Source organism: Sceloporus occidentalis, unplaced genomic scaffold (genome assembly GCF_023333645.1).
Source record: "Sceloporus occidentalis isolate IW3139 unplaced genomic scaffold, rSceOcc1.0.p SCAF_74, whole genome shotgun sequence".
NCBI lineage: Eukaryota > Metazoa > Chordata > Lepidosauria > Squamata > Phrynosomatidae > Sceloporus > Sceloporus occidentalis.
Genome location: NW_028317054.1, coordinates 3,448,560 through 3,475,760, shown reverse-complemented (window position 1 = coordinate 3,475,760; position 27,201 = coordinate 3,448,560). Strand labels below are relative to the sequence as shown.

At 37.4% G+C, this 27,201-nt stretch overlaps 1 protein-coding gene across 2 annotated transcripts in view; it reads left to right on the top strand.

Annotated features, from left to right (window-relative positions):
* Window positions 1-27,201, top strand: part of LOC149285967 (obg-like ATPase 1) — a 67,189-nt gene that overhangs the window by 20,032 nt on the left and 19,956 nt on the right. For both annotated transcript variants that reach the window (XM_089494713.1, XM_089494714.1), the window contains 3 exons: window positions 10,918-11,093; window positions 18,800-18,880; window positions 21,008-21,105. In XM_089494713.1, coding sequence (XP_089350839.1) covers window positions 10,918-11,093; window positions 18,800-18,880; window positions 21,008-21,105 — 355 coding nt within the window. The remainder of the gene's footprint in view (window positions 1-10,917; window positions 11,094-18,799; window positions 18,881-21,007; window positions 21,106-27,201) is intronic.

Below are 27,201 nucleotides of genomic sequence, written 5' to 3'. Positions count from 1 at the left end.
TTCTAAAGCCCTCAAAGGGATGTTGCTATGGAGATGTAGTTCCAAACTGTGAAATGACTCACCTTTTGAAAGGCTTCGGGGTCTGAGAAGCTGAACACATCATTGTTCAGGTGGTCATTGGTTAGGAAATTGCCATTGCCTGTGTAATCAGCACTCCTGTGGTAGTTAACGATCTAAAAAGGTTTGTTCGGAATGATGTGGGACAACAGAAATGTGCATAAGATGGCTTCCTTCAATCATGGTTTGCTCAGCCTGATGCTTGTAAAAAAAAAAAAGAAAAGAGAGAAAAAAATGGGGGAAAAAATTTAACTACTGTGGCAAGGAAGTCTTTTGAAAACAAAATTTTTCTTGGTGATGGATTTGACATATAAACCATATTGAGGGAAATGTTTACCATTAAAGGAGTTTGAGTTAGAAGTTCTAGTATAAAGGAAAATTGTGTTCTTTGTACTGGGGTGGGGGCCGGGGACAATGGGAAATCTGCTAAAGCGCCTTCTAACGTTGGCTCTGATGGAAGTTAAGATGCATCGAATGTTACTAGCGGACGCAAGTGTTTTTTGTTATGTTTTGTTCCCCCCCCCCCCCCCCCAGAGCAGTGCACGTGCACCCGAGCACATCTTTATTTTCTCTGCTTTGATTTCATTCTGTACAATTTCAGTGAAGTCCATGTCTACAGGCAGAACCGAAGAGCGTCACAGCTGCCGATGTACTTTACCATCCACGCTGGCAGCTAAAAAAAAAACCAAAAGGGTTTCTCTTTGACTCCATGTGTGCCCACGACTACGTTAATTAATCGCGGGCGCAGCTTACTACAGCTTTAAATTTGTTGTGCACGTCATAACATGCATAGGTTACATATATAATTGCAGCACACGTATAGAAGGATTGCGGTCTTTTCTTTGTGTATTCAATAATGTCCAAATATTTGACCATAAGTTAAATGGTGCGTATATAGTCCTTCAATAATCAACGGTTTATTGGTGTTTTATGTTATATCAATGACAAGATAAGGAAGCCCTATGAAAAGATCTGCTGACAGGTATTCATGTTGTCGCCTCTTTAGTGGGGAATGTGTGTGACCTCCTAGGGTAGAGGAGATCCATCAATAAACTCTGCTGGTCTACTTATGACCGTACCAGAATCTTAAATGGGTAGATTGCACTGAGAATGTTCTGGTTGCTCCGTCGGGGTTCCTGGATCAGGGACTTGGAAATGCTGGAATTCCGGCAATACATGCGTTATCTCATGTGCCAGGGTCTGCAGCTGTAAGGCCCATTCAGTTAAATTCTGATAGTACTAGATAATCAGCGCGGGGAAATTGTTGCACTTTGGTTCAGATTGGCTTCTGAAGAGATTGCGCAATTACTATAAATTGTTTGCGACCAATGACAGCAACAGCCCCTTCCTTTGCTTTGTCTTTTTTTCTTTCATAATTTGAACGGTGTGACTGCATTTTATATATATATATATAATATACCGGATGTTTCTCCGGTGGTCAGACGGCACTACGTTGCATGGTTTCGATTTTTGACAGCACACTGATTTTTTTTTGTTCATCCGTGGACATATAGAGTTAATTTAAACACATCATTTTTCATACCTAGGAAAAAAACAAAACATGCTTGATCTTGATCGGATCTGTGACTTTCTAGAAAAATAATATATATATATATATATAAATATAAAAATCCCACCATATGGGTATATTGTGGGACCAGCTCTTCCTTTTTCCTTTTCTCAGGATCTGAATAGTCCTTATAAAGATCTCTCCTGATATTACGTTTCTGATTACTATTGATTGGTTCAGGCAGCCTTTAATAAATGTAGGGTGAGGAAAAAGGAGAGTGCTTCAGAGGAGGAAATGCTTTATATAATGGCTCTGCCATTCCGACACACTGATCTACATGTCCGCAAGGGTAACTTTTAAGCTACTTTACTATTTAGGAGTTGTCCTATATCAGCCATGCGTAAAGTAAATGTAACTTTTATTGTAATCGACCTGAAAGAAAACTTCTGAACACACTCTACTCAACCTACAGGCCCAGGGCTAGTTGCCAAATGTATACCAATAGAGTGGAGGCCTACAATGGAACCAAGAAAGATTATATATCATATATCAAATGATCCAGCAACCACTATTAAATTATAACTGCGAAAGAGAAATAGATGCCAATAGCCCAGTGTTAACAGATGGCTACCATCTTAATAAAAAAAAAAGCTAAAGCCCAAAAATGAAAGAAAAACCCTTGGCACTACTATAGAGTACAGCTCAAGGTGGGTGGAGGAGGTATATGTAACAAGGGGAAGGAGAGCGCTGCTTTAATTTCCCATTGTTGCTTGTTAATGTTTAGCCTGCATGTGATTGGCTGTTACCTGTCTTGATTTTGATGGGAGTGCTGATGAGCATGTTCAGGAAGCATACCATGGTATGCTCCCTGCTTTGGTAGAGGCAGCTGGGGGAGGAGTTAAATAAGACGGCTAAGGCTGGAGCTCTCCTTTCAATACAAAATTGCGCATGCGCTCTTCTATAGTACATGTCGCGTGGCTAGAAGGATGAATCATCAACAAATGCGGGTGTGCTGGAGGTGCAAAAATGTGTTTGTCTAGATAGTTTTGTTGGTAAAGGTAGGACCTATACCCCCCATCGTGTGTGCTTACCTGCCATAAGTTGTGTACTGTTACCTGAATTGGCTTTGTGTGCAGCCCATATGTATGGTAGGCTTTCTTACATTTGGTTTGGCATATACTGGGGGAAAAAAAACGGTATTTCTTAGGTTCTCACCTTAAGTTTAGCAAAACAAGAATTGGCCGAATTCCCAAAAACTATGTTTCTCTTATGCACAGGAGCCTAGCTTTTGGTATTGTAAAGTAGATGTGTGAAAACAGGGAATTTAGAAGGAATCTAATAGTTTTTTTTTACACTATATCTTATAACCAATTTTCATTCCACATGCAGTCTGCACAAGGCAGATCTTAGATCTCATATAATTTTGTTTTTAAATTAAACTTGTCATTTAGGCCATCACGGAAAATGCTATGATTTTCTATAATGATATTGTGTTGCAGACAATCTGTGTGCTGCTCTTGTCTAAATTATGGTACGGGGAGTTTGGCTAAATTATTGGGATTGTTCCACATACTGTGGGATTCTCTTCTCTTTTCATCCTAAATATCAGAATTTGCTTAAATGAATGAATATTATATTACAGAATGCTGCAAAAGAACAGGGCGCATAACCTTAATGGAAGGATATAGAATGGTAAAATCATACTAGCCTGTTGAAGCCCGTGCTGCATTCGTATAAACAAGGTGCTTTATATTTAAGGTTATGGTTTCTTTTCTTCTACGTTTTAAGGCGTGATTTGCTTTATCAGTTGTGTAGTACACCTTTTGTACTAGTGTCCCCTCTGGATGTCATGCTAGAAAGGCACGGTTCTAACATTTATATTGAATGTGCATATAACTTCTAGAAACAGATTTTAATGGCTAATGACAACCAGTTGGCCAAATGCTCTGGCCATGTTTTATTAACTCTTTGAAAGACCACCTAAACCTAAAAGGTCCTTGGAATTGTCTTAAATGTTGCGTTGCCATATACCTATCCCATCTCGCATGTTTAAGTTTCCCAACTATATTAACCTCTACCGCTTCTGATCGACTTTTTTTTGTGTGAAGTAGAGCTTCCTAACATCACCTCTTTGTAAATTCTTCTCGCTAAGCGTTCCATAAGTGCTGCGCTGGTGGCCGGATATGTTGACATGCTAGATTATTTGGTAGAACATATTGCAAGAAGCCAGCTTTTGGGGTGAAACAAAGATCTGAATGCCTAATATTAGCCTGTTATAAAGAAGTAGACTATACTTCATATTTGACCAGTGCTTTGGTCTCCTAGAAAGCAAAATGGTTCCCTCATCAAATGTAAGCTTTTATTCGTACATAGCTAATGATATGTTATTGTTCATAGCCTTGTTTTCTGGGACAGTTGGTGGCATTTATACCAACCACCAACTCTCATATTATTAATATGAGTAAATAATAGGCCAAGCCAGGTTTGGACATGTCTCCTGAGTAAGGTCCAGCTGATGTTGGAGGGAGAGGCAGACTCTTCAAATGTGTTTGTTTTTAAACTCACAGGTTTGGGTTTTTCCTGTATTTTTAAACTTTCAAATTAAGCTTATGAAATTCATATTAAAAGATTATTGCCTACATCGGATGCACTCGGCTGGTTTTATAGTGGCATTTTTCCCCTTCAAATAACCGATTTTCTTTAAATTACAGATTTATGATTTGAAGTAAAACATGTACAATTCCATTTATCTCGGATAATAGTAAAACTAATTTATTGTAAAATAAGTAACTTTTTCTTCTTTGCGCAGGGCTCGATAAGAATCACAACGAAGAGTTGCAAATCATTTGTGGATTCTATATTCAGAATTTTACATCCAAGAGTAATTTGCTTTAATTTCACCCAATTTAACCTATATTCACACCATCTCCATTCAGCTTTAATAGCTACGTTCCATGCATAAGAAAAGCAGATAAATCTCCACAATTAGAAGGCAAATGATTACAACTAGTTAGCACTTAGAGGAGACAAAACTTAAGACTAAAGCTTCTTACAAAGCCAAAGAGAAAGCCCCAAGTGCTTGCACAAGTCTGGCGTTGTGTCTTATTAGAATACTCGCTGCAATAGATACTGACAGGTGTGGAATCCTTTCTATGCTTGGTTGAAGTCCACTTCCATAAATTATCTAAATAAAATATATATATATATATATATATATATATATATATATATATATATATATATAAATATAAAACATTTTTATTTATTTTTTTTAAATCATGATATATAGTGAAACATAAAATATTCATAAAGTCTTATGTAGTGATTTTGATATTAAATATTCAGAATTGTCTTATTTTTTGAACATATGAAATATTCATCAAGAAATATGTAACTATGTAAAAATGTGAAAGTATGAATTAAATGTTATTAAATCTGTTTTTGAAGGCAAAAGAAAGAGGGTGATATATTGGCAAATTATTAGGGAAGAGGAAAAAGAGAAACACAGTACGGGTTAATGAATGGGTTGAAAGACATTTGCATTTCTGTTTAGATTAGAGCATTACATTTTAGTGAACCAAGAATTTAGAGATTGTCACTTGCTTATAACCCAAGGTTGTTTTACTTTGTTGATTTAATGTTTTTCATGGAACATAAGACTCACTTTTATGCGAGAATAGCAGTTATTCCAATTACTACAAAAAGCTGGTAAATTAGGTTGTTCCCTAATCTGCTTTAAGGGCTTGGAATTTAAAACGAAATATTTCTTCCAACGGTCTTGCAAATTTCTTGAATCTTAATCATTTTACATTAAATGATATATTTTTACAGTTATCTTGGGTGTGTTTACTTGTATCTCTATGCATGCATTAACTTCAATGTCCTCCACTCAAAGCCCAAAAAATGGTTATAGCCATATTGGTTTTAAAGAAGATGATATCTTACAAAAGAAAATGTATTCTCATAAGCTGAAGAGGAGATCATTGAGATCCTTAAATCTCATGTGATTTCACCAGGAGAAGTACTTGAGTACTCTTCCTTCCTATATTGTGTGGCAGCATCAATCACATGTATACCAGCTGAACATGGACACCACAGCCACACACACATCTCCTGTATGTAAAATAGCGGGGGGGGGGGGCTCGGGGGCACAGGCAGTGGGGCAAATGCACATGAGGGGAATTCTGCAGAACCAATTATCTTATGCAGTAAGGTGCATATGGCTGTAGTGTCCCTTTTATAGACCACTATTAATGGTTGTCCGTTGTCCTTATTCAGTTGACCATTGGTCCTGTGTAGACACAGCGAAACATCAGTTTGTAGAGCCCCATGCAAGTCCAGCTGGGTTTCCATTCTGTACAGGAGAAGTTTACTTGCTTCTGGAGCAGAACTTTTTAGCGCTGGAGCTGCAGCTTCCCACTCCTCCACCCTTTGCAAGCTGGGTTGAGTGCTTTTTGTGATGAACAGCAAATTAGAACATTGAACATTGTTTCAATGGAACAATGACCCACTCGTCATTCTGTGCATTTTCTTTGTAGAGTGAAAATAGAAATAGCCACATATCTCTAGCAGCATCCCATCGGACATGTCAAGTTTATTAATATCTCCAACATGTGTGACATGAATAAATTGAAGGCACATCTTGAGCTGATGGCGAAATAAGCTGCTGTTGTTTTGCTTCTCACCTTGCCCCCCACCTTCTTTTTTTTTTTCTTTTTTTTTTTTACCCAAGGTAGCGAAGACGTTGACTCTCTATCTATCCTATCCTTTTCACACTTTCCATCATAGTTCTAGGGCAAGTATATTGCCATAAATGTTTGAAGGTGGCCAGTGCAACATTAAGATGGCAGCTTTCTCATTGCTTATAAGAGAGAGAGGAAACTTTATGTATTTAAAGACTTAAAATTATGTATGTAAGACTTGTGATTTGGCATAATGTGACAGTTTAAAAATAAATAAATATATATATATATATATATATATATATATATATATATATGTATATATATATATATAATTTTTTTAGATATATCATATTTTTTTCCCCGTCACTTCACTGCTGTATCGTGTACCAATCTACCACTTTAGAAGGTCTCATTATTTTCACTTTGGAATAGGCTGGGCTGTAATTGTGGAATATTCATAAGTCTTAGCTTGCAATTTGACCTAGTATTCTATTATAAAGTCCTGACGTTTAGCATTGGGTATCCAGCCAATGCTATGGATTTGTAGTCGCTTTATTATTCTGCTGCAAATTATCCATTTAAAAAAATAAATAAATAAATTCTTCGGCATAAAGATTTCCACAAGGCTCTGCGACATTTGTGCATTTATATCTTATTAAGTGGCCGTCCTGGCTGGAGGCAGACAAAGGCCGCCGCGCATTTGTATCAGCTAGCGTTACGAGCAATATTATAAAACTTCCAGTCCAATCAGCGCCTACATTTAAATAGCACAAATTATAGCAGCAAAACAATAATTCTGTTGATTAGCCCCTTTCCATTTCTTGTAAGTGAACTGTTTATGCTGTTGAGTACCTTTGAAAAAAAGCAAAAGCCAAAACAGCCTTGATTAGTCAAGGAGTAATTGGATGACTTGATTTTCAAGCAAGAGAATGAATTGGTTGATGATAGCCTGCAACTAAGTGTAGTGGTTCTGTTCAGATGAATACATAACTTACACAGCCATCAGATCCTGACATGGGTAGAACATGGAAAGTGCCTAGCACGCAGACGCAAGCTTCGAAATAGGCTATGCCAGTTTGGGGCTGCTGAGGCCACAGCAGCTGCTTTTGGTCTAGAACTCCCATCACCCCCAGGCAACCAGGGGTTTCAGGATGCAAATAGCAGTTTGAGTTACAATTGGGAGCAGGAGAGACGTGTATGTTCATTCTAGCTTATAATGGATAATAGTAGTTTTTGGATAGTTCTGTGGATAGCCAACTGATCCCTATTTGTCTGTATTGTGTGTGTATGTATATATAATATATGTATATATATATATATATGTGTGTGTGTGTGTGTGTGTATATATATATATATATATATATATATATATATATGTATGTGTGTGTGTGTATATATATATATGTATATGTATATACACACACACACACACAATACAGACAAATATAGATAATGTGCATTTGGATTTGTACTAATGGAAAATTTTCTAAATTTTGGTAAATTTGTCAATTCGTATGAAGCCACGAAAACAAGTGCGGACCCTCCATGAAACAAAGCAAAGACCTCAGAATTTTCGTCTTACATTCTAGAGCCCACGTTCACTCGCTCTTTCTCGTTCACTGTCTCGAAATGTTACCCTACTTTCTTTGCTGACCACTTCCGCATCTTCTTCTTCCTTGTCTGCTACCTTCAATCTGCTGTCTTCGTCCACATCTCCGCAGACATAACCCTGCGGGAACCTCTGCCAAAATGACACCAATTCCAGTGACGATCCTCCAATCCGGGGAGAGGATGTCACCGAAAGATGTCACCATTTTGACGGATGTTCCCGTCGGGTTATGTCTGAGAAGATGCGGACAAAGAAGGTAGGGAAACATATTAATAGAGCGTGAGTGAATGTGGCCAACGGGCAATGAATTTCATGATAAATGCCTCCAAATCTTGTTGCCTGAAAATGAATGGGCCAAAAATGAACCGAAAAATTTGAATCGTTTTTGGCCCATTTGCACATATATAATATATAATATAATATATAAATATAGATTGCAAAAGCTAATTTAAACAGGTCAAATTATGTCCTGTTTACCTCTTTGTAAAGCGCCGCTGAATATGATGCTGCTATATAAAACAAATATATACTGTGTGTGTATTAAGACCAATTCTGTGTAGACGTCTACATGTTCACTGGGAATCTTTTTCTCCTGCCTTCTTTTAGATCTTAGCTGTATCTTCTTTGATGTGCCCTATAATATAGGGCGAGTCATTGCATTTTTTCATATTAACAAATAAACAAAACCAATCCGACATTAGCATTTCATTCTTTTCTCTTGGTGATAAGTATGTTTATAATTAAGCAAATTATCGGCATTAAATTCAAATGATGTGTTCTTAAAACCCTCTTTGTGGAGGTAGAGCATGGTCGCTGGTAGCACCATTAGACTAGATGATTTTTTTCCCTTGCTATAGTTATTTGCATAAAGTCTCGTTAATATGTTGCCCCACCATGTCATCAAAAGTGCATGAAGTCAGCACGCATACTTCAGTAATATCTGCCTGCTTTACCCTCATGCTTCTAGTTGGCAATTTCAAATTATGGCTTCCACCGCACTTGAAATGTGTGTTAATAGCGTGTGCTTCTAATAAGGGCCAGCACCATTTTGTTCACATCGTGTGAATGGTTGTCACTCATCTATGACAAATGCACCTTCCATTGCTTCTTTGATGGCCCCCTAAAAACCATACCCTCAAATCAGGCCGACGAAATTAGCCGCTGTGTAAATTGTGTGTCTGAGTGGTTCATTATCTAATCACCGTCAGAACCACAGTGATAAAGTAGATTGAAGCAGGGGGAGAGAGGTCTGCCAGATGATTTCAGGACAATCCCCGTCCCTGCCGCTCCCCGGCGATCACATCCTTTCTTGGAACTTCCTTGCATAGTATTAAGACTGTGTGTAAAATGCGCTGCGGACTGAACGCCTATCCGAAAGTAGTTTCTTTTAATTGATTTTTTTTTATTTTTTTTTTTATTGAAAAGTAGAGAATTGATCTATTTAGTACACACTTGTAATTTTTATAACAAAAAAATGGAATTAACATTTTTATATTTTAAGTAGAATCGTGGATGTTTGTTGTACCAATTTTGTGATTTTTCTGTGTGTTTGCATAAATATGTATGTGTGTGTATCTGTGTATATATGTGTGTGTGTGTGTGTATATATATATATATATATATATATATATATTTATATATATATATATATATATATATATATATACACACTTTCAAACATCAGTTCCGTAACTCTTTGCATTTCTACAGTGACCGAAAACCTTATGCAGAAGTGGTGTGAAAATAAGCAAGTAAAATCGGTTTCTCTAAAACCTTTTTTTTTATTTTTTATTTTTTTTATTTTATTTTATACTCAAGACATTAAATATCTTTTACCCTTTTTAAATTAGAAATGTCCTTTATTTTTCTGTTAAGCCATAAACTGTTGCTCTGGCTGGTATTTCTAGATGCCTCTTTCATTTAGATTCATTGAGCACCACCTAATTGCCGTATAGCATTGCACTTAGTGTAAATTTAACGCTGCGGAGCATGATTACCAGCTGCAATTTAATACGAATCCAGATTTTTGTCAGTGACGGCTGCAGTCTCATTAACTATTGTGTGGATGGTCATATTATACACTTTACAAGCGTTCCCGGTAGCCCCTGGTCTGCTGAAGGGGAATTGAATATGATTCTGGAGTGATATCGGGTAGTTTTGTGATGCTGTATGAGGAGGGATTTCATTTTAGATTCAGCCAATAGTTATCCTTTTACTTTAAGGACAGAGAAAGCATACCCTAATATATATATATATATATATATATATATATATATATATATATATATATATATATATATAATATACACTCTCTAATTCATTAAGACACAATAAATCAGACCGAACAAAAAATGTAGAAATATATATATATATAATCATAAATAAACTTCCAAATGAAGGGGTTACAGAAATGGGAAGTAAAATGAATTTGTATCATGTCTTACAGTATCTTAAATAATAGCAAAAGCCTTACAAAGAAATGGCAAGCAAGGACCGAAATTAACCCCTGTAACCCTTGCCGTATCAGCGATGTTGTTGACTGGTGGCGCGTCTGTGGGCGCAGACCAAACACATCTAATGCACGGAAGGTGACTGCTGTGGGGAAAGGGTTAAATGTATATGGAAGGACACGCCACACAAAAATTTTTATGAATACAATGAAGTTTGTTCTTTTTAATAATGGATTTACAGTTTTATAAATTAGAAACTCTATTTTTATTGAATGACGTACCAGGTGCATCGTGAGTTTTATAGGACTAATTTCATGATGTACTTGGTATGTCCTCAGTCGTAAAGGGGTTAAACAGACCACTTTTCCCATGAATCCTTTTGTGTATAACTATCTGAATGTTATGGCTTTAGAGCAAATCAGATAGTATGTTCATTTAGCATTTACGGTCAGTGGTCTACCTGGTCAGCAACCTTCAGTGACTTGCACAGTTTGACCTTAAGCCAACATTCGTGGAACCTCAGTGCTCGCGGGAAAGAGAAACAAGGACATTTACAAAGTGTTTATTTTTGTTTAACTTATATATATATATTTTTTGCTATCCTAGGCTCCTTTGACGACGATGACATCATTCATGTTGAGGGAAGTGTCAATCCTGTCCGTGACATTGAGATCATTCATGAGGAACTCCGCTTGAAGGATGAGGAAATGATCACCGCAGCCATTGAGAAGCTTGAAAAAGTTGCAGTGAGAGGAGGAGACAAAAAGTTAAAACCAGAATATGTAAGGAAGGAAAAAAAGGGCTTTTTGCTTTCCTCCAAATCCGTGCCAACCCCAGTTTACACAGATCTCCCTGTGTTCCTTTTGGGTCTTGCCCAGTAATCTCCTGTGGTTACACTTTAATTTTCATATGTGTTGCTAGGGTGGTCACATTGGATGTTTCCAGCACACACCCATATATATAGATATGTATAGATATATACTGGATATAGATATACATTTAACATGTAGCTGACCTGGACATGTAACAGGGTGCCCTGCAGTATGTGGGATGTATAAAGAAGAGAAACACTCGCTATATGGCAGGCCAGCCATGTGTGAAATGTGTACATGTCCTGGAGAAAATGGCTGATGTGGTCACCCTGGTTGTTACCCCCAGTCATTCAACTTGTTCCCTTAGTTGCCCCCGTTTCTATAGGTATCCATCTATATTGATATAGTTTGGGCACTCAACAATACCATCTGTGTTGTTTCTGAGAGGTATATTTATAGCAAGCTGAAACGGACAAGAACTTCATTATTCCCTATGTTTTAACGTGATCAGTGGTCAAAGGCCACCTCTACTTAAAGTCATTAGAGAAGAGATGCTTTTTGTGTCTCCAACCTCAGGTCACCGCGATGAGCTAATGAAAGAGTTTCTACAAGTCCTCTCTCAATGTAGTTCAGATCACTTTTTAAGGTTATCTTTTTGATGCTTTAGATTATTCTATGTCGGCTGGGTGAATATTTATGGCGAGATGACATTTCCAATAGACTCAAGTTTTTTTTTAATGACATAATGTTCTCTTTGTTTTAAGAGAGACCACTTAGTTTAATTTGTGGCTGTTCCTGAAATAGGTAAATATAACCCCCCTATACTTTTCTGATTCCTATTTCTTATATCTAGTGACACCAGTTTTTGAGATGATTTTACCATTCTGCAGCTTCTTGTAGGAAGCGTATGATAATCCCTCTATATTTATAAGTTTGGGCGCTCAACAATACCGCAACACTACATGACGTTAACTTCAACAGGCTGGGAGACACGGCATCTTTCAATAAACATCACTAAAAACGTGAAAAGGAACAGTAATACGGAAACAATGTGTCTATTTTGTTTGATTGTGGATACTTTTATTAGTGATCATATCACAGACAACTCGCCCTATAGCAGAGATCAAATACCTGTCATATTGCGGGGTGACTCCTCATGGCTGTACTAACTACCGCCGGAGGAGATTCTCTGTTTTGGGCACCTTTTACAAGTTAAAGGGGGTGTTTTGATCAACTCCTATATAATTTAAAGTTTTTATAAGTTAATATCCCATTAGAAATACTGTTAATAGTCCTATTTAATAACAAAAATAATAATAATTCACAAACAATTCTTTAAACAAGGAGAATTTTGCCACGTTGCTTGTTGGGAGCTCAAATCGAATTTTGCCTACGATTTTTGTTGGGAGCTCTTAATTGCCATGTGACAGGAAAACAGGAGCCGGTAGGTTATACAGCCAGTGTCTATTATGTGTGTGTTGTAAAGGTTTTTTTCTTTATAGACTTACTGGGTGTCCTTTTATTCCATCTTGGTAAAGTAACCTCTCCGCTGACTGTAGTAATTAACGATAGACTAGATCGTTTTGTAGTATTACACGCTGATTGGCTAATTTTTTCCCAAATATTGCTAGATTTATAATAACGATGCGGCTTACTCCAGGCTTTTCTTAAAATATAACCGCGAGTAGTATTGCCGACTGTTTAAATGCCTCCCTAATATACGAACAGTTTCCCATATTGTACAAATAACTGTAATTACACCTGCAATTAAATAGATCTTTTTTCTTATATAAACTGTTTGCCACCTTACTCAACATCTGTAATAAGCTTCTTTTGTAAAAGTCAATATTTTCATGTTAGCACTTTTCTATTTCCTTCCTTGGAAATGATAAAACCTTGTTTAAAAACATAGCTGAAAAGGTGACAATACACAATGGCGGATGCTCTACAGGGGATATTTTGACTGGCCTATTGTGTGATTGGTACTCTTTGGAGTACATGCTGGGGTGAAAATCGTTGCCTGTCATGGAGAAAACTGTTCAGTTGCTTTAGGGAAAAAAATGATATAAAGGAAAAATGAATGACAAAGTATCTTGAGAAAAGGAGCATCACTCGTGACCCATAATTGGAGAATTAACCCTCTATAGGCTGCTAATGGAGATCAGAATACGTTGCTTACCATGCCGGCACCCACAGTTAAGTATATGCAGGAGATGATCCAGCTATATGGCAGGAATGGCTTCTCCACTCTCTTAGTGGAGAGAGAAGTTGGTCTCCTGATAGCTATACTATATCTGTTAGATATGGGCTGATTTCAAGGTTGTTTTCCCTGTTCAACTGGACCAACTGCAATGTTTTGGTAGAAGAGCATATGATACACAAGACATGGATTCCTGGTCTCGTAGGGAAACTTGTCGCACTCTCCACTAGGCAGAAGATCAGTGTTGGCGGATTCCTATCTGTGGTGTGCAGTAGACTAGACAGTAATGGACTAAAGGATTTCCACAATTTGTTTACCATTGCTCACAAAAAAACTTTGGGACACAGCAATCCACTGAAACAATAGTGTTCTTTAAGGGAGCGTGGGCTCCGGTTCATATTACCAAATAATAGACTAATTCAGCTCCTCTCACAGCTACCTCCACTGAAATCAGGGGCGTACTGCAGTATGCTTCTTGCACATGCTCACTAGGACTCCAATTCTATCCAATGGGAGACGAGCACTTTATGAACTGGTTTCATTGAATGGCAGCGAAGTATAACTACTTTGCCTTCAAAGGAGAAAAACAGTACAGTACCGCTACTGAGCATGTGCAAGACGCTTACGCACGGCTGTTCCTGGTCCTTTATAACGCGTATCATGGTAAAGTGAATATGCACTAGTGTTCCATTGGGGAAACAAGGTGTGTTTCAAGCAAACATGGCACTCGATAATACGAATGCAATATTTACGTAGACCTCATCCAAAGTTTTAGGGAAAGTTGTCAGTACGGTACTCTGAGGCAGAGAGCGTATTACTTTTAAGCAGGAGGCAGGGTCACGTAACGTTGCATGATACCGCAGAGCGTAGCCACGTTGAGGACAGATGGATGCTTCAGGGCGTAAGTGATTAGCGTGTGTGTGTGTGTATTAGTGAGTGTCTGGCTGTGTGTGTATATATATTAGTGCGTGTGTATATATTGGTGTGTGTCTGGCTGTTTGTGTATATTAGTGTGAGTGTCTGGCTGTGTGCATGTGAAAGTGTCTAGGGCCGTGTTTTATTTTTCATAATCTGATTATCCAAGTTTTTTGCCTGAAATTTTGAGAGTTGGCTTATTTGCGGCTATAAACAGGGGGATCCTTAAATGGATGTCAGTTTGCAATCGTATTGGAAGCTGGGAATAAAAAAGCAGGTAGATATCAGTATGTCTGGAGTAGATAGAACGGGACGAAGCATACAAACAAAAGGCCTTGGGTGGGAAGCCGACCCTGCAAAGGAATATCGGGAGAAAATCTGACTATTTAGGGTTTGTAAACCAATAAATACAATAACAAAAACCAAAATACCACGTGCAAATATAAATAACGAAAATATAAATACTTCCCACAATGAGAGCAGCTACCAACAAACACTCTTCCTCAAAGTGTGTACAACAGCAAACCAGGGATAATGGAGCGCATACACATGTGGGAAGGAAAAAACAAATCCAATAGTATAATATTGTAAATAAAAAAATATATTTATAGTGTATAAGTTACACTCACAAAGGGACTGGATAAAGCAGGCTCATCGAAATGTCAGGCTTCCAGAAATTGAGTGTAGTATTCTATAAAAACAAGCATAAACCGGGATGGTTTGCTATTTAGGGTTTGTGACTGGTAAACATGCCAAGGAATTGTGAAAGTGATTACGGTTAGACGTAGCGGAGGAGACAAACAGAATTTAGAATATTGTGATAAGGTCAGGTACCCATGGCGTGTGCCCTGAGGCTGGATGGATGCCTGTTGCTGCCCCGTGTGTTCAATTTAGCAGTTGATGGCTACATTGTGCCTTTTTAACAGACCCCCAATCTTTTGGTTCAGGTCATGGAAGCTTTCTTCTGCAGAGTGGTGGCCGACTATATCCAGGAGCAAGCCTTAATATTTCCCATTCACTGATGAAACAACCGTAGGTGCTGTTCCAGTCTGTTTTCCTTTTATATTTTTTTGCTCTGTGAAAAGCAATGATTTTTCACCAATCTCTTAATGCCAGTATAGCTGTTAAGCATTTGTCACGGTATATTTTATAATTATACATTAAGGGCACTTATTCCTGTGTTTTTTTGTTTTGTTTTTCTTTGAAGTGTCAGTGATGAAGCCAGATAAACCAGTAAACCAGTGATTTAGTCCCTTTCATCATTGTGTTGCCTACACGTTTTATATACTTTATTTGCCCTGATTACACCTTGAAATAAAGGCCTATCCGTTATAAGGGAGGGTGGAGTATTTTTGGAATATACTTAATAAAGCTAGGAACGCAGGCTTTCCAGGCATCGCTTCTCTTTGACCCGATCAATAAACACAGATGCTGTAAAATGTGAGACTACATAGGACGGTTCAACAAGCCTGTGCTTTAAAGTGTGAATAGGGAACTTCTTTCTTGTCTGTCAGTTACTGTATATTTTCATTAAACAATCCGGACTTCACTCTCCTTTTGAATTAAACGGCTCCTTGCCTTATCAATGTCTAGTTCAGTTGCAGGGTTACTGATTTTTGGCCTTGGTCATTAGGCTGGATTTGAACCGATTCCAGCCAGCATGTACTGTTAACCCCTTTTTTCCCTTTTTTTCTTTTTCTTTTAGGAATAATCCCCTTTTTAGCAGAAGTGATTGAATGCCACATAACAATACTAAGATTCCTTCACTGGTTACATGGGTACAAAATATACATTATCCTCGTAGCCACTTCTCTCTTAAAGCCCGCTCAACATGGCACCAAACAGGTTAAAACCAAAACCATTTGCCATTTACACTGTAGATTCATCTTACCTCAAATGTTCAAAAATAACAAGGTTTCCTTCTGTACAACCAGAATCTGTTTGTTTTTTTCTCCCCGTTATGTGAAATTTTGTTGCATGTCTCTACATAAGCTGCTCCTGGCCACTCATTGCAGTAACCAGCTGGGCCATTTCACCTGCTGAAGCTATTAAGGAGGACTCTCTCCCCATAGATTAATCCCCTGCGACATTAGGAATTTTTTTTCCCTTCTTCCTCGCACTGACAACCAGAGTAGGCATTCAGAATTTGCAGGTGGCCAGTGTGACGCACATAATTGCCTACAATTTTAGGCAATGAATAAAAATGGTCTACATTACTTGTCAAAGGTTGTATATGCAGTGCCAAGGGAGATCTATGGGAAGCCTTTTAGGGTTTAAAGAACATTTAATAGCAAGGCTGCACAGTGCTTTTTTAATCATAATGCATTTGTAATATAGCACTTTGATCTTCTCCTTGTTGGAAACAGTGTTACATTAGCCACTTTTAAACATTTTTTGTGAGTGGAAATTTGCAACGGCAAGAGTAAAAGTGATTATTCTTTTAGGCAGAACGCGTTGGATTTCATTAAAAAGTTTTAGCAATCCCCTTACTTGTTAAAAGCCGCGGGGAGCCCCTTCTCCCGGGGTGTAATAAATTAGCTATGCTATTGGAAGTTTTCTTTCTTTCGTTCTTTTTTTTTTTTTTTCTCCCCTTTTATTATTTATTTTCTTGCTTGCCGCCGGCGCGAACTACGGCATCATGCTTCTGAAAACTCTTATTTACGTTCTTAGGATGCGTCGCGCGAGCCGTTAGTCTACATTTGTAAAGCCAATCCGTACGTATACATCGGAACAGTTCTATATTTTGGGATTGGATTCTGTTTTTTTCTTCTTCTTTTTAACAATAGCAATACCTAGCTCTGAAATCTACTCTTTGGCAAGGCCCGTCCGGCCTCGTGGAACATGCGCCGTTTATTAACACCTGCTTGGACAGAGGGACCCAGCCACATGCAGCTCTGAGCCGTACAGCGGCAAAACTGATCAGGGGAGGCTCGGAGGGATCACTTTGTGTCACTTGCTGTTTGCCGTTTCCATTTCACAGACGATTAATCTTTCTGTGAAGAAAGGCCAAAGAAACAAAGCGCATTGGGTTCTTCCCGCAGTTACTTCTCCTGAATACACACTAGCTGGCTAACGAAAAGGCCTTTAGATTTCCAGCAGAGAGAGATGTTCTGAGGCTGAATGCAGCTGGTTAGAGGTCAACCGCACGGACCTCTTGCCATTGTGTAATGGAGGCTTTGGCGGGGCTGGCTTTTTTATCCGAGGCGGTGGCAGAAGGGGGCAGGGAGGCTTGGCGCACGGCAGACCTCGTTTCGCTGAGCATCCCTTTGCCAATAATAGTTTCTGTATCAATTGCCTCGGCTTTTCAATCTGGAATGTTAATTGTTTACTGCAGGCCTCGTACTCTTGGGCTGAGGTTTACCACAAATGCAAAATTGTGTTATAATTATGTATTGTAACGTTTTGTTGTTTGCATTTGTTTGGAAATTGTACAAAATATTGCAGTGGCGGAAATGTGTGCCTAGCACTTTAAGCATGCTTTTTTTTTTTTTTTTTGGCCTAAAAAGCCCAGTTTAACTTTTTTTTTGCGAATCTTTTGTTAGTCCAGTCCCAGCGTTCCTCGACATATTAAAGTAAATAAAACGACTCGCCTTTACGAGACGCTATAGTGCGTTGCCCCCTCGGTGGTCCCGTTTTCACAGTCTGTACAATAGGATTGGTACGTTTATGTATTTCGTACTGGTGGATACCTGGAAATTAAACCCATGTACGCGTCTAAAAAGTGCGCAATAGAATAAAGACAATTGAAGACTATTAATATAACTTGAATGCATTCACCAATCACAAATAATTTTCCCTTTTATTAACCTAACATTTTCGGAACTTATATATTTCATACTTCAACTTTAAAGGTCATTTTTGTGTTAATTGCGTGGAAAGTTGGCTCACCCTGCGTATCGCCCAGCTTTCTCTACCGATAACAAACTGGTGTGTTGTACCCTCCGGTGTCTACTTTAGATGTCCCACCACTATCTTTTTTTTATTTTTATTTTATCCTTCAAAACCCTTGTGTGTGTTTTAATAAGACTTTTGCGTGATTACGGTTGGACGTCCGTTGGCAAAAGGCACACTTTTGCACCATTTTTCTGATCCCCTTTCCTACAAAATGTTCAGCTCTCCCTCCGTCTAAAGTTAAGAATTTGCAGGGACCGATTTTACCCCTTTTCCAGCTAAAGAACGTGTGATGGCCCTGAATGGAGCCGCAGCGCAAATTGTTTAACATGTAAGGTTCTCATTATATTAATTGGCAGCAGTGACTGGTGTATTATGTATTTATGTACTAGGAAAATGTTATAACGGTAATAAACTGCGCCTACAGCTACAGAATTACATTTGTAGTCATGTTAAATATTATCGTACACATCTATATATAAACATCCTTAATATTTCTTAGATGGGTGCAGTTTTTTGTCTGTTCATAAAAAATTGTTGCATATGGCCTTGTGGCAGTTGTTATAACTTTCCAAGAATGTCATTAATTTATTACATAATTCTGTGTTTAATGAGCAAAATACCTATAGCTTATGTTAATTCTTTTTTTCTTTTTGTTTATTCACCATAGGATATAATGTGCAAAGTCAAAAACTGGGTTATAGATGAGAAGAATCATGTCCGTTATTACCACGACTGGAACGACAAGGAGGTAGAGTATCTGACCTGTTTCCGTGTTTTCAAACAATTAGAACCTCTTCGAACTCTTTCGTGGCAAAGTGGTGCTGGAAATGAAAATGCCAGAATTAAAAGGCTATAGCATGATCTATTTATAAAAATATATCCAGTAGAGAAATTATAATGCTATGGACTGAAAGAATAAAATGTATTAAAAAAAAAAATGAACAAGCCAAGTGCTGATTATTAGTAGGGTTCCTGTTAAAAGGAACCAGGATGGCAAGGGGCTCAGTTGAAGAATATTTGTGTCTAACTCTCCTCTTAAAAATTAAATAAAAGGTAATTTAATTCAATACACCTTTTTTTGTATTTATTATATAGATTTTTTTACTTTGTGTATTTAATCTCTCAGAAGTGACAAGGAGACAGTTTCTTCTTCTTCCATTTTGCATTTCATATCGATACCACATAAACTGGCATGCTCAGAAAGTTACTTGTTGGACGTAGGGAAAATCAGCTTAGCTTGGTTGTCTTTCAAACCCTTTATGTGGTTATTCCAGTTTACCGCTGTTGACACGTCAGCAATACCAATATGCCAACATAAAAGCTTCCTGGCTGAAGAAACCCAAAATGTACAGAAACCATATTAAGTTTTTTTGTTTTTTTTAACTTAAAAGCTTAAAATTGTTCTGAAAAGTTTGTCATGTAATCTCTTATTATGAAAACGATGTAATTTGGGTAGAAGCATGTTTAAAACTACAAAATTTTAGATTTCTAACCAACAGAAAATATCCTCAGTGTCCTTTTTTTTTTTTTTTTTTAAAAAGAACCTTTTCTTAAATGGAACCAGCACTTTTCGTTGTTTAAAACATGTTTCCACCCAAAGTACACCGTTTTAAAATGAAAGAAAGAATTTTGCAGACAGGTGTTAACTTTTCATAACAACTCTCAGCGATCGTCACAATGTTACATACGTTTGTATGGCGCCATCGGTCACTAAATTGTAGTTGAAGCTTGAAATGCACCCAAGCTTGAAGGAAGCACATACATGCATATCATTAAACTGATGGAGAACGTGACATACACGCTACTATCTCTAGTTCTTTTGCCATTTAGTAAAACTATACCTCACCTCATCCCTTATTTTTCTTCAGCAAGTGTCTGATTGATTTGAAAGAGGTTTTTAATAATTAATACAATAATCTGTACCCCAAGTGTTCTTTTTTAGTAAAAACCATGGTTCCTCAACATTAACCTGAACTTATTTAGTACTCGGTCATAGTACCTGCAAAACCAAGCATGATATAAAATAAATATGTGCTACAACGTACAGTAAATGCCATGGAATGGCGCTGTGCTTCCCACCGCCACTCGTTTTTGTACTAGAAAGCTAATATTAATGTACCTCCTATCTTTTAGATTGAATTCAGTTGGTTTGTATGATACCGATACATGATATTTTTAATGAAATAATGTTTACATATACTTTATCTGTACGTGGCCACGCACGTTTTCTGTATTTTTCCAATGTTCTTAAAGCAGCTGTCTCGCCTGTCGTCTTATAAGCAAGCATGCAGCACATATGTCATTGGGATTATAATTTTGTGATAGCATTTCTGCATTTAGTTATGTAGTCCACGTAGCCTTTGACCCCGCTAATCCTGTTTGAATCCATAATATGCCTTCCAGCTGGGAATTGTTCATAATAATGGGAACACGAAGACTTCAAGATTGTTGACAAGGAGATGCCCGTGTAACGGATAACAAGGAAATCTATTTGATATGGATCTTCTTTAGGTTCCAGTCCTTGCAATTAAATATGATATGAAGAAATAGGATGAAATGTTACAACCCAGAGAGAATAATAGTCATGTATATATTAGCCAACGTTATCCTTGGCCGGCCAAGACACGTAGGTCTGATTTGTAAGATTAAATTCTGTTATGGTGATCTGCTCAGATGCTAAATCCCTTTTATTTGTAATCAATATTTTTTTTGGTGGAAAAGTCGTGAAGGGCCTATAGCTGGGCAGAAAATTAGAATCCAGAATTTAATATGCAGAGCATTCCCAATTCATTTTTTACTTTTTTGTGTGGATGTCCCATTTATTATTTGGACGGCTTTAGTTACCGATCCGCTTTGTTTCTGATCTTCCTTTTAGATTGAAGTGTTAAATAAATACTTGCTTCTGACCTCCAAGCCAATGATTTACCTGGTCAACCTCTCAGAGAAGGACTACATCCGCAAGAAAAATAAGTGGTGAGTCGTCTTAAATATTTATTGTTAATATTCTTTTACATGTGTAAGAGAACAGGAACAGGTTTCCCTAACAGTTATCAGATAACATTTTGGGCTATCACGCTCTGTTCAGTTAGATCTAAGCCCCAGTTATGATGGCGTCTTGTTCATGAGACCAACCTTTTGGAGGTGCAGCTGGAAGGTCTTCTGTTATATCTTGTTTTTCCTATTACATACTAATTTAGGGTGCATATTGACATGGTTTAAATAAATATTCACATATTAACATAAAACAGTATTTTAATGTTGCAGTAGTAAGTTCAGTGGACTACACGGGCCGCTCTCCCTGTATGTCAAGCACCATTAAAGTATGGTCTTCACACATACTGTAACCGATCAGGCAGTTGTGTGTTCATAAATGTGTTCATTTTATGTATTCGTTTAACATAGAAAGCCTGATATAAATGATTTTTTTAATTTTTTTTTTTTAGTTAGAAACATGAAAGTTTGGAGCTATATCGTGTGTTATGTCAGCAACAAAGTAGATTTATAGCCTGAACTGTGTTCCATCCATTGAGTCTTTTCTCTGTCGGTATTTGTTCTGTATTTCTAAGTAATCCTTTTTTTTTTTTGCTGTAACATGGTATTTAAAATGAATTTCATATGACTTTTATTTCTGCTTTCTAGTGGAATTAACCTTAAAATATGTAAAATGTTAATCGCTGTTTTCCGGTCTATGTTTTTTTTTTTTTCCTCAGTCATTTTTAGATGGCATAATGTAAGTAATGTACAATTATTATATATTTTCTGCTGTTGTCTTTTTTTGCATATTCCCTACAGAAGAAAGAAAGAGATTATATATATTATATAAATAGACTTGAGTAGTTATAACATTAAAAAAAGCTATAATCTACAAACAGCCTTTGGAAAATATGTGATTACACAATGAAATTACCTAAATAAATGGTAATCCCTATCCTACCTAACAATTTCTGAATCTTTCTCATATTCACCATGACTTTTGCCACCTCACTGTACTTTAACTGTAGCTAGAAGCACATGGTTTTAATTCTCTGTTTAAAAAAGAAAAAAAGCTAATTTCCATACAATATCAAAGGCTTTAAATAAAAAACAAAAAAACACCCATAGACTGTTGGCCAAAACAATAATTAACGTCAGATGGCTGCCTCCAATAAATCATTAGTGAAAGTGGCACAAAATTAAATGGATCTTATTAATATTGTAGGGGTGTTCTGCATTTTTATTGAATTTTCTGATTCACCTTTTTAACAGCAGGTTTATGAGAAAAATTCACTTGTACCGGATAGAGTTACTAACAGTATTTCGTTCGTTAATATTATGTTTCGTATAATAGGTAAATATTGTAACCAAAATTATCAGAACTATGCATATTTTTTATCTTTTTAATATGACTTTTGCGTGTGCGTTTGATGGTACCGTGTCATTATTATTACGATGCATAAAATGTAGCTTTGTGTGCGTGTTGAGCGTCTTGTGGCCAACCATTGGGCACCGGACATCTTTATCACACCTGTACTGAGAAGATTATAGAGACATCTCTGCCTCTAATTGTGTAGTAAATGCCATTCCCAGACCATTCCCATTTTTAATGGCGGGCAGACTGCTCAGGAGACGCCAAGAAATCATTACCTGCTTCCACTTTGTGTGTGTTTGAGACTAGTAATGACGTTGACCTGGGGCAGGTCATCATCATCATTATCGGCCTTAAACACGCGCAAAGTTTTCAGCATATTCCCTCCGAGCGTCCCCTCCAAAAGCATGTTCCCTTTGTCATCAGTGACATTTTTTGTCACAGTACCATTTTCTTATTATTCAGACTACGGATCTTGTGGACTTTAGTGTAATTGTTGTTGAAAGATCAAAGGCTACGAAGCTGAGTGATGTTCTTACCCATTTTCGGCACGTTTTTGGCCACCTGCTGTTGCTATTTTCCCTCCAGCCACCCCCTGTGCATCTCTGCTCGTAAAACATGATTGAGGAAGTATTTGTCATCTATTTATGAGCACGCGGCGTTGCATGATGGGAGCCGGCATCCACTTTAGTCACAAAGATTACCCTTTCCTCTCATTCTAACCTACTGTAAAAATGCTAAATGCAACTTAGAAGAAGCCAGAAAAATGGTGGCAATACTTTTTTCTTATTTGTCAAATCATTAAAATAAGTGGGTATGTTCTTTAAAGGAACACGATTAACATTTGGAGGTCGCGGTAAGTAGTTCCACTGACGGCTCTTAACACTCTTCGTAAAGCGACATTCAAGGCCTTTATAATGACGAACACGGCGGATATCTTCTAGCTGCGTTTATTTTGTTCACCTGCCTAAGACTGTATCTTAAAATAGTGTGTACTTTATATGGTTTAACATTTACTCTCCGTGTTTGTAATAGCAGCATTTTTCTGAAGGCCCGCTCCCGTCATTAAATGTGTGTTTTTTTTGATGCTTTTTGCTGTGAATTTTTTTTGTGAATTCATACACCTCGAAAAATTAGGCTTCTAACCATTCCTCCGTGCCTCCCGCTGCTATAACAGACGGCATATTTCACTTTCATTTTTATTTATTTTTAAACAAATAGTTTGTTTTTGTTTTTTAAATCCATGCCTTAACATTATTCATTTAGATTCATTATGCTGGCCGTCGGCATGTATGGCTGCTGGTACTGTAAACAGCTGAGGTTTCTCCCTAGATTTACATTCTGTGCTAAATATAAACGTGAAACATAACCGGTATATCATGCTTGCATATATTGAGTTCAGCGTGAAGATTTCACTACTATAGTGAATTTGTCTGGTCCAAGTACTGCCAGCAAGTCATTGAAGGCTATAAAGATTACACGAGGGCAACAAGTGGCATAACAGACTGTTAAAAGTCAGAAGTAACTTTGTTCACAATGCTTTGCTTCTTTCTAGTACAAATAATGCAAGGGGGTGAAATGGGAGATTATTGTATTGCAAATATATATGATATATATAAATTATAACTAAAATATGATCACAGATTTAATAGTGTCATTAATCCACTTTGATGTGGTTAGTGGACTATATATTATATATATATATATATATATATATATATATTAGGGAATCTGGTATATATTTTTGGTAGACAACTGGCAGCCATGCTATATCCTTATAGCTGTCGACTTACACGATCTTAGTAGTTTCCAGCTGCGCTGCCGTCTATCCACGCAGTTACCACTTAAGGTCCTTCAAATTGCCTTAAGAAAAACTCGTCTTTCTTTTTGTATATTGTTCTCAGTAACGACGTTTTTAAACCGTACACGGATGCAATTTTTTCTTTTAAATGATAACATCTCACACAATACGCAGATTTAAAACAGATGACCTCTTGCCAGTTAATAATTTTTGCGAAAAACCTCATCCTCCCTTTGTTCAAATTCCATATTTATGACGGCTACTTAATAGCAGTCCACGGGCAACTCTCTGCAACAGCAAGATCACACGCCACGGACAGGCGTACATAACGGACAAGCAGCGCGTTACTTAACGTGTATATCAATGTATAGCAAACATATAGTATTATAAACGATGAGGGCGGCCGGATCCAAGATCTTACGTTCTGCATAAAAGATTGTTGCATGTATCAGACATTAATTCTCAACCTCTTTTTTCCTTTTTAATTCCATCTAATGTCTTGTAGTCCCCGCTAAGCGTTCGCGTTTCTTGTAGCACTTGAGAACGATGAATAAGCGCACAGCCATTTTTGCTAATTTATATGGCATGTCTTTTCTTTCATGTGCTTGTTTTGTAACAAAACTTTCTATTGTTCGAGACATTTGAGTTTTTATTACAGCTGCGCAAATTGATTCCCGTAGACAACAAAGGTTCTTGGAGCTACTAAATTTGTAAAGGGAGCCATCAATCATCAGCGTTAAATGAACGGGTCCGGCTGGAGCTGTCAAAACGGGTTCCTAATTAAAGGTTGCATTTCACTCTTTCTGTCCCGAGTGAAGCGTGTTGTAGTCACTTTGCTTTCTCGTTTGAGCTAAAATCATGCTTTTAAATGGTTACTGTATTGTACCCATACGTGGGATTGTTGGTGCCATGTTCATTCACTCTTAGTCACCTTTGCCAATCATCAGCAGGATTTTGGTGCATTTGGGCTAGTGAGTGTCCCTTGGGCTGGTGAGTGTCCCTTACAGCAGGGTTTCAGATACTTGATCATGTCAGTAAGATCCATTTTGCCCTGAATCCCAGTGTTTTTATGCAATTCTGCATAAAAAACTTTCTCCTTAACATCATTTAGCATACCTGGACTCTTCATATTGACCCATAGGTCGTGTTTTCCTGTCCATGCACTTGTTTTATTATATACCGTTTTAACATCAGGTGTTTTATTTGAGACCAGTGTCCAGAAGTTCTCCCTCCTCTCGTCACCCACCCTTACAAAGGCAGCCAATCAACAACAATCAGCAAGAGGACCGAGAACCTAATGGGGAGGACTAATATCTAGTACATCTCCTCGTAGCCTTCGACGGTGGGGGGGGGGGGGGCAATACAAAGGGGGATTCTGTAAAATCCCTCCATGCATTTGCAAGGGGAAGGAAATGTTAATTTAAAGGATACACCCAGCTGTCATGTGTGTTAAAGTGCCCATGGTGGATGGAGGGTCCCTTTAAACATATGATTCATGCATGCACATTACATTCAAAGTTGTAGCTAAATCTTTAAGCAAAGTGTTCTGGTACATATCAGTAAACGGCATTCTCTCCGTCATATGTACTTTAATGCATGCGATAGCCAAGTGGTCCCTTTAAAAACATAAATGAATATTGTAACTATATAAGTTTTGCTGAAAAGGATAGAGAGATTAGCCCTGTTATGTTATATATATATATATATATATATATATTCAGAAAACCACTAATGTTTTATATTATTATTATTATTAAAGAGAGGTGTGGATTTTTTCTATATCGACTTGCTAAAACCCATTTCTTCATCTTTCTATGGCCTTCCATTATCTCGGTTACTGTACAGACTGCTTTTCACATGCGGTAACACTTTTCAATCCAAATCGAGATAGGAGTAGTTGGAAAAATCCTTCATGGGTACGTTCAAGACATATGTTTCCTATCGGTGACTTTCAGATAAATCTGGCAAGTCTACAAAGGATTTCACTTGAGGCCATATAAATATAATTGTTGCAAAATGCAAATTTGGATTTTGCTAGAAGAATTTGAATCCTTTTCCCATTTTATTTACACAAATATCAATATAGGATTCTGAACCTTAGAACATTTCAGTATTCTTAGTATTTGTTTTTATATTCCTTATCTCCCTTTTCTTAAAAGCAGGGAACGCTAGTGTGTTTAGTGAAAACTTTTCTTTATGTCCTGCAGGTGGCGCTGTTACACATTCAGTATAGAACTTAAACAAGCCTCCTATGGTATCTATACCCTTCTATAAAGCGTAGACGGCTTGTTGCATATTTTATCTTCACTGCTGTCTGGCATAATGTAGTCACCGAAGAACATTTACAGAGTGTCACAGGGAAAGCACATGTTTAAATCTGGATTTATTTCACATAGAAGCAAAGCTATATAAACAAATCTGCGATGCTTAGAATATTTCTGATTTAGTTAATACCTCATCGACACGTATTACATTTTTCACGGTTCGAGGAGTGTAAAGGTTGACATCTAGGTAAAACATGCATCCCCCCTGTATGGCGTTACTCCAAAATTTCTGGAAAACACCTATTGCTTAGCCAATATCTTTATATGCTTCAAGATGACCGTTTCTTTTAATCCTAGCCGGCCGCGGTTTAATAACAGATGTGCGAGTCGCTAAAAAGCCATTTGTTTTTGCAGTGGTTGTTTTTGTGCTCCTTTGACACGAGCCAATCGGGTTATTGTATTAGACGTTCTAGACGAACGCAAAGCGTTGATATGCTAAGCAGTTTTTTTTTTGTGTGTTTTTTTTTTTTTTTTTTGACAGAAGATAGAAAGTTTTGACAAACATACACTACACAGCAAGTGTCCAATTTGAAATAATTTAAATAAATGCAAACCATCATTATGGGGAGCACAAACAGCCTGAAAGCGAGTTATCAGAA